This window comes from Erythranthe guttata, chromosome 12, assembly GCF_056151865.1.
Source record: "Erythranthe guttata isolate IM_541 chromosome 12, IM_541, whole genome shotgun sequence".
In the NCBI taxonomy this organism is placed as follows: Eukaryota; Viridiplantae; Streptophyta; class Magnoliopsida; order Lamiales; family Phrymaceae; genus Erythranthe; species Erythranthe guttata.
The window spans coordinates 14,397,501-14,406,861 of NC_142544.1; the positions used below are offsets into that span (position 1 = coordinate 14,397,501).

At 29.5% G+C, this 9,361-nt stretch overlaps 1 protein-coding gene across 1 annotated transcript; it reads left to right on the forward strand.

Moving 5' to 3' along the window:
- Positions 1-6,212: 6,212 nt before the first annotated feature.
- Positions 6,213-9,361, forward strand: LOC148766547 (uncharacterized protein At1g66480-like). Its single transcript, XM_088826856.1, has 2 exons — positions 6,213-7,196; positions 9,116-9,361. Exons 1-2 carry the CDS (start codon positions 6,579-6,581, stop codon positions 9,173-9,175), a joined length of 678 nt encoding a protein of 225 aa, XP_088682982.1. The 5' UTR covers positions 6,213-6,578; the 3' UTR covers positions 9,176-9,361.

Consider the following 9,361-nt stretch of genomic DNA (forward strand, 5'->3'; position numbering starts at 1 on the left):
GGGAAAAATTGAGCCTACTTATTTTGAACTCATACAAGTCACACTAGATATTTGCTTATGATAAATGTATGTCTGGAAATCCAAAGTTTGAGCTCATTCACATGAGTATGGACAAACTTGGGTTCATTTTTTTGGGGATATGATTTTGATATTTCTTGAATATTAAATACATATTAAATGCGTGTTTCTCTTGGAAAATAATTTTTATTATTATTATTTTTATTTTTATTTTTATTTTATTTGCAGTAAATTAAAATACATCATTCTACGTTGAGTTCTAACAACTAACAAGATAAGGAAGTCTAAAGTGACCAACCATAAATACATCACCAGTCTCTTAATATAGAGGTACATGGCGCGGACTTGGACCAATTTGTATGGGCGAAAGTCGATTAATATTTTTTTGAGGTTCGACCGCACATTTGAATGTTTTTTTAGAGTCGTTCATAAAAAAAATTGCTAAGATAAGTAAATTAAATGAAAATAAATAAATTTAAGATAAGTTAACGTCATCAAGAAGAAGCACTCAACCCCCTTCCTCCACCGCAAAGGCCACGGACGAGAGTGTTGTTAGCCGATCCTCTACCGCGAAAGGGAGGAACGAGAGATAAGCACACGTCAAACACTCGAATACAACAATTCCCCTCTCCAGCATGCATGATTGTACTCTCGGCGCGACATACATTATATTTGTTTGCATGACTATTTTAGCTAATCAAAATGGTACAAGAATCACAATATGTTCTCATACTGTAAAATTATGCCTGAAAAAAATACATTATGTATTAGTCAAATGGGTCGACCTTTAAATTGAGGGGTAAATGTATTTAAAGTACGAGAAGTAAATGTCACATGTCGGATAGTACAAGAGAGCAGAGTGTGTAATACCTTTTGCAAATGATCCCACATTTTTTCCCTCTTAAAAAAATATATAATTTTTTTTAATAATAATAATAATAATAATAATAATAATAATAATAATAATAATAATAATAATAATAATAATAATAATAATAATAATAATAATAATAATAATAATAATAATAATAATAATAATAATAATAATAATAATAATAATAATAATAATAATAATAATAATAATAATAATAATAATAATAATAATAATAATAATAATAATAATAATAATAATAATAATAATAATAATAATAATAATAATAATAATAATAATAATGGAAAAAGATTTAATAATAAAAGATGTTAATGTTTTTCAATTGATTCTAATTTTGTCAAACAATAATATTCTTGTTCTAATTGCAAAGGGGGCACCTAATTGTCAGCAGAAAAAGTAGGTTAGTTCAGCAAAAGAGGGCTGTGCTGAGTTCAGATTCAAACTAAAGATAAATATAAAGATGAGTCCAACTTCTTATTTCCATAAAAAGAAAAAAAAAATAGTCCAAACCTTTTTAGTTAACATATTATATAAGTTGCTAGATCTAACCCGCACCTTTTTAGTTAACATATTATATATATAATGAGTAAAAACTGTTTATAAGCTCATTATCCAGAATATCAAGATCTATCTGAATTTACCAAATACTTTTTAAGTTTTAATAGATTATAAGATATTTTTAAGAGCTTACATGCTTAGCCGAACAGACTCTAACTGTCGGTTAATTGATAATAATTATGATTGGTCTGGAATTGATCGATTCCAAACTTGTAATACAAACGATATATCGAGTTTGGTTCGATGAAGTGTCAAGATTTCGCGATCCGTATAGTGAGAACACTAGACAATATGGGGCAAACTTTTCTCTAGTCAAACTCCATCAGATAAACACAAAAGCCCTTTCTCTTCAATTTCATCTTGGAATTAGTATTTTGATTTGAGTTTTATTATTATTAAAAAAAATTGTTGTTGAAAGTACAAATGCATCTAAAGTAGATTTGACCATGCACACTTAAATATTTTATTTTAATTGTCCATCATTTAAAATAGGATTAAATACAAAAACACCCCTGCACTATGAACTTTGTATCATATACCCCTTGTACTACACATAAATACAAAAACCTTCCCGATGTTATATTTTTTCCAAAATATGACGAAAATACCCATATTCAAGCATATATATATATATATATATATATATATATATATATATATATATATATATATATATATATATATATATATATATATATATATATATATATATATATATATATATATATATATATATATATATATATATATATATATATATATATATATAGAGAGAGAGAGAGAGAGAGAGAGAGTTATTTTCCACTATACATTTACCATTTTCAGTTAATTTTACGTGGGAAATTTTTTGGTATTTATATTTTTTTTCTCCAAAACATCTAATTGCTTATATTTTTATTTTATTTTTCTAAAACCTTTTATTTTTGTCATTTTGAGTTTCTTCATGTTTTTTTCCTTAAATGTCTTCCGGTAGTTCAAACATCCTAAGATTACAAACATCTTTACAATCCTATTACTGTTGAGAATTTGAACTACCGGAAGACATTTAGGAAAAAAATGAAGAAATTCAAAATGACAAAAATAAAAGGTTTTATTTAGAAGAAAAACATCTAAGTAATTAAATGTTTTGAAGAAAAAAATAAAAATATCAAAATTTCCCCAGTAAAATTCACCGAAAATGTTAAATAATATAGTGAAAATGGCTCAAACAAACCCTTATATTCATAGGCTTAGCAGGGGTATTTTCGTCATATTTTGGAAAGTATGATACAAAGTCCATAGTACATGGGTGTTTTTGTATTTAACCCTTTAAAATATAAGGGCAAATTCCACTTTCACCTTTTATTTTGTTTTGGTATCACTTTACTCCCTTCTACTCCTGATTGTAATGATTTATCCACCTGCACTTGAAAAATTATATCAATGTGGCCCTAACTGTTTGTTGTCAGACATTTGACATTAACACCATTTGGTCTAAGCTCTGAAATTACAAAAACGTCACCCATCTCAGTTTAAATAACTATAAAAAAAATAAAGGAAAAAATACAAAACAACGAGAAATCATAATCCATGACTGCAACCATATATATATATATATATATATATATATATATATATATATATATATATATATATATATATATATATATATATATATATATATATATATATATATATATATATATATATATATATATATATATATATATATTATAATTATTTAAACTAGGAGGAGTAGTTTTTCTTTATCAGACCTCAGACCAAACGGTATAAAGTTAAAGGTCTGAAAAATTTTCAAATGCAAGAAGGTAAACCGATTAAATCGAGAGTAGAAGAGAATAAAGTGTTATCGAACTAAAGTACAACGGACAAAGTGAAATTTACCAAAATATAAAATAGGGGCTAAATACACTTTGCACCCTTAAACTATAGTGGTGGTAACACTTACCCCCTTAAAGTTACAAATGTAACACTTACCCCCCTCATTAATGAATTTAAAGATATAACTTTGACTTTGAATGATGTGGCATTTTTTCTTCCCAAATTGTCCTTCTAGCTATTATATTGATGCATATATAATAAAATATTTTCAATATTATATCAAAAACTAAAACTTATAAAATATAATAATTATTAAAAAAATATTTTGATTTATGTTTAACTCCACATTTTAATTACTATAGACCCTAATATAAATAAAAATCTCAATATTTTAAAAAATATATAAAATACGTTAAACATTCGCAAGAAAAAAATATTCAAGACTTAAATGGCCAATTTTTTTATAATAATTATTGATTTGAAAATTTATTTAAGTTACTTAAATATAAATTTTAATAAAATAATATTTAAATATTTAGACGTTTAAATTATAATTTCTTATTAACTTTTGAATACATTTTGTGATTCTCAAAGTAAAAAGTGAGATGATTATATTAGAGTCATATATGCATTAAAATAACTATATAAACTATAAAATTATAATTATAATTCGAATAATCGTTAACTTTTTATTAGCTACACATGAACACAAGGTAAAACAAAAGTAAACTAAAATTCAATTTTTTTCATTCATAAATTTACAATATTGAAATAATAAAATTAAGTTTTGGCAAAGTTTTCGAATTTTTTATTATTACATATTCATTATTTATTTAATGGCTAGAAGGACAATTTGGGAAGAAAAAATGCCACATCATTCAAAGTCAAAGTTATATCTTTAAATTCATTAATGAGGGGGGTAAGTGTTACATTTGTAACTTTAAGGGGGTAAGTGTTACCACCCTTATAGTTTAAGGGTGCAAACTGTATTTAGCCCTATAAAATATATAGAGTGATCAAACTACTTATAAATGTGATTGGCGGCACAATTGATATTTACTGTGGTGGGGCTATATATCAAATACGGTGTCAATATTGAATTATGAGTTGGACCAATAAATAATCTTTCATCAAAAAATGATATAATACGGCGGTCAATATCTCATTATAATTCACTGCTCTTTACATGAAAAAAGTTATCATTCACACCACTCACTCATTCAACACATTTTATTTTTTTATTTGTTTTTCCTTTGTCATTAACTAATCAGTATCTCATGATTAATAGTAATAATATTAATTAATTAACCTCTAATGAAATTTTCAAGACCATTTTCTTAATTATAGGAAAAGTGAAATTGTTCCACCAGAAATGACCTAACTGTTGGAGCAAGTGAACCTGTGTCAATTAATAAAAGTTCGAGAATTTTCTTGACAACTGTATGGTTAGCCTAATGTTGATTATGTCTTTCGTATGGTTTGCAAGCTATTATACGAGAGTATAGGTTTACCCAATACACCTATATGGTTGGCTGCAAGTTCTTTCATTACGGAAAAACAAAGAGTCAAACTAGGGATGAGTCGGTTTCGCATGGAATCGTGCTAAATCGAAATTTCGAAACGTACCGAATGAATCGGCAGTTTGACATTCGATTACTTGATGCCCAAAATTTCAATAATTCAGTCGGCACCGAGGGCCAAAATTTAATTTTGTATTTATTATGTTAACACACTTATATATATATATATATATATATATATATATATATATATATATATATATATATAGAGGATTCACATACTAAAATTAATAACAATTAAATATGTAGGATTTTACAAAATGAACCCCTTGATCGACAAAACAAGTTGTGGATGCTAAAGCAAGAAAGCCCACATGCAAAAGAAATGAATGGATATGGATTGAGCATTTCTTGGATCCCACCGTGATTAACGTACGTCACTTTCATTCAATAAGTATAATATGTCGTTTGTAAACTACTATACTAGAATGAGAATTATTCAGCGCGTCTGATCGGTACAGTTGATTGCGGGTTCCTTCATTATTAAAAAAAAAAAGTTTAAGAGATTAACTGCAATCATTTCTTGCATTTAGTCAATTAGGGACTATTTATTTAATAATTTAAATAATTGGTTAAACTTTTCATTCTTGTTTTCAATTTAAATGTTTTTTTTTGGGGTATATAGATGTTACTATCATCTTCTCATAATAGTTTTAATACGTACTCTCATCATTCGGTAGGTGCTTTTATTCTCATTACTCACATGCTTGTTTTACCACTTTCTACGAAATATATAATTTGCTTTTGAAACTTAATATTTTATGTAACACCTTTCACCTTTTACTTTAAAAGAATTTGAAATGATAAAATACACTTGCAAAAGTATTGGTATTACGTGTTAACAACTTAATCAACATAAAAAATTGCAATTGGCACAATATAACAAATTTAAAAAGATCATATAACTTCAAATTTAAAGGATTTTAAATTAATATAAAAGCTATATATAATCGCACCGTTTCGCAAAATTCGTATATATTTATTCAAATATCTTGTCTTGTCATCTTTGATATATATATATATATGTGACAAAAATTTAAGAGATGATTAAACAACCAACTAACTCTAGTTCCCACCATACCCTACTTGAATCAATATGATAGTATGGTTGTTAGAGTGCATTCAAGGAAGTCTATTTCTTTCAACTTTGGCTAAGCTTACTTTAAACAACCGAGAAACTATTACATCTGATAAGTTGTTTTAAAAGTTGATAAGTAGTTACGTTTTATTTTTAGAATTAATTAATTTAAAAGTGTTTGGAAAATGATTTTATAAGATATTTTTATTCATTATAAGATTTTAAATACAAATATGCGGTAGATGTACTTTTTAAAGATCTCACCTGCACTGTTCTGCATCAGTTTATTTTTTGAATTTTTACGATATTTTAAAAAAGTATTACCAAATACTTTGAAATAGCTTATAATCTCTTAAAAATCTTAGAAACACTTTTTAACATTTATAAATTTAGCCAAACAATCTTGTTAATATATATTTGTCAAAGGGGCTCCAAATTTTCAAAATTTGCACCCTTTGTTGACCTTATATATAATTCATATATATATACACCCCAAACAAATAACAACCCCATAAAACCTTGTTAATTTTTTCATCTCTCAAATCCCGACCACATAGTTTTTCTCATTAAACCCACAAACAAAGATTTCATCATAAAAAAAATAATTAATTAGTTAATTAATAATTGTAGAATGGGGAATAGTTTGGGAGGTAGAAAGAGTGCAAAAGTGATGAAAATCAATGGGGAATCATTCAAGTTAAAGACCCCTATTCGGGCCGGGTCGGTTATGGAGAGCAATCCGGGTTACGTTCTTTTGGAGTCGGAGTCGGTGAAGCATTACGGAGTTCGAGCCAAGCCGTTGGAGCCGCAGATGGAGCTGAAGCCGAAGCGGCTCTATTTCCTAGTCCAGCTGCCCAAGTTCCCAGAGGAGAGGGGCGCCAGGAGGATCAGATCCGGCATTCAGATGAACGCCAAGGACCGGCTCGAGAACCTCATGCTGGCGCGCCGGTCTTCCTCCGATTTGACCATCTTGAAGCGGCCGAGCATGGCTTCGCTCGACGAGCACGTGGAGAATTGCGGCGGCGGCGGCGGCGGAGGAGGTGGGGTGAGAGTTAGGATGAGGCTGCCCAAGGCGGAGGTGGAGAGGTTGATGGCGGAGAGCAAGGACGGAGCTGAGGTGGCGGAGAAAATCGTCAACCTGTACATGGCCAACGGCGGCGGCGCCGAGAGCGGCGGGAGAGCGGCGCGCCAGCACGTGCATTGGAATGAGGATCTTGGGGCCGTTAAGCAAGCCAGTAAATCCCGTGAGGTTAGTTTTTTATTTATTTATGGGTAAATTACGAAAACCCCCTAAAGTTAAATTAAATTACAAAAACCACCTCCACCTATTCATAATTATCAAAAACCCCCGAGGTTTGTTTCCGTCCTACCGGACATACGATTTGTTCGACCCTACACCCGGTGAAAAACACCGGGTGGTTCTTCTGCTGCCACGTGTCTCTTTTTTATATTTTATAATAGATTCTCCGCTAGGGTTTACCTTTAGGGGTTTTAGAAAAATAAAAAAAAGAACACGTGGCAGCAGAAGACCCACCCGGTGTTTTTCACCGGGTGTAGGGTCGAAGGAATCCCGGACCTACACCAACCCCTTACGGTGTGACTTTTTACAGATTTTTTTTTTTTATTCCAGGAATGGACTTTACACATATTAAAATATTTTTATTTTATTTCTCACCTATTTAATAGAAAGTATAGTTGACTGTGCACATTTTCTATTAAAAAACTCGATCAACAGTTAATTAGAGGGAGATTTTGGTTATTACAGATAGATGGGTGCATTTTTCATTATTTAGCCTAAGTTCACGGGGATTTTCGTAATTTAACCGTTATTTATTTATTTTCCTCTTTGGATTTAATTAATTGTTGTTTATTCTCCGGTGTCACACATTTTTCCAAAATTCTGGCATGTTTAACGGGTTTGACATAAGTTCATGTGCTTTTTCCTACTAATAAAAAAGACAAAAATCATTAGCGTAAAAAAAATGTAAATTAAATATCATAAAATAAATAAGAAAATTCTTTGTTATGTGTATATTATTTTCTAGGGAAAAGAAATAATTTTGACCGTTCTTGATTTCTGGAGAAGCAGACAAATTAGCAAAGCTAATTCAAACCCTTTTTTAGGGGTTACTCCATTTCGTTTAGGTTTTGGACCATACTTTGTCTTGGTCAACTTATGTTGGCTTCTAACAATTTTTTTTTTCTCGGGAAAAGCTAAAAGTTACACTATTTTTATCAATTGGGCAAGTCTAGAATATTATTACGTTACGTTAATTGGCTACATAGGTATTATTATAGCATGGTTTAATTTACTATTCTAACTTTAGTGAAGAGTGTTTGGATTGTATCCTTGTCAAATTTCCATAACATAATGAAAAGTTGTGCAATAGTGTTTGGATAGAAAGTATTATATTGCCAACATAATTGATTGGACATGTCTCTATAGTGTGGTTTTTACTTTTTAGATGTAAATCTATATAAAGACTGTTATATGTATAAACAATATAAGTAGCAAGTGTAAGTGCGCAAGGGATGATTTAGCAGTTCGAGTAAGTGAATTGTGTTTTCTTATTAGGCGGTTGCTGGGTCAATTTTGTCACACATAGTTAGTCTAGTGTGGTTTACGTCTCTCGTATGATTTTCAAACTATTATACGAGAATATAAGTTTACCAAGTGCACATACACGGTTGGCTGTGAGTTCTTCGTTATCCCAAAAAATAGAAAAAGATAAGTAGCAAGTGACTTTGTGGTTTACGTCTTTCGTATGTTGTGCAAGTTGTTATAAAAGAGTGTTGATTTACCCAGTACACCGTAATAGTTGGTTACGGGATTCCTCCCTTACCAAAATAAATAAAAATTATTATTATTATTATTTTATATTCTCCCTTTAAAAAATATGTCAATTGGGAAACCAAAATATTTGACTGGCAATGAATCTTGGACTAGATTACTTGTTGAAAATAAAAATGTACCGACATAGAAATTAATCTTCTGAATTGATTTAATTATAATAAAACTCAATTAGGCCATAGAATAGAAAACTCATCACACCTCATTGAGATTTATTAGTATTATTATAGACACAAATTGGAATAAGTTTGAGGAATATATTTATTATTGGATTTATTATTTGAGTTATATTTACTTGGTAACTCATTATTTTGCAGAAACGAGTTGGATTTTTGCCGATTACCGAAGGAGAGATTCACCTTGCCGTAGCGTCATAGTCGAGCAAGTTAAAAGAAATCACAAATCGCTGTCGGAAAATGCGATTTTAGCTCTCCGAATTCCCTTTACGGGAGTTCTCAGTAACGAAGAAGAATGTTTTTGTTATTACATATTTTTCGTGTTATGTAAATAAAATGGTGCAATAGTATATGCTGAGATAATGAGAAAGTTACGCTTTCAAGAGA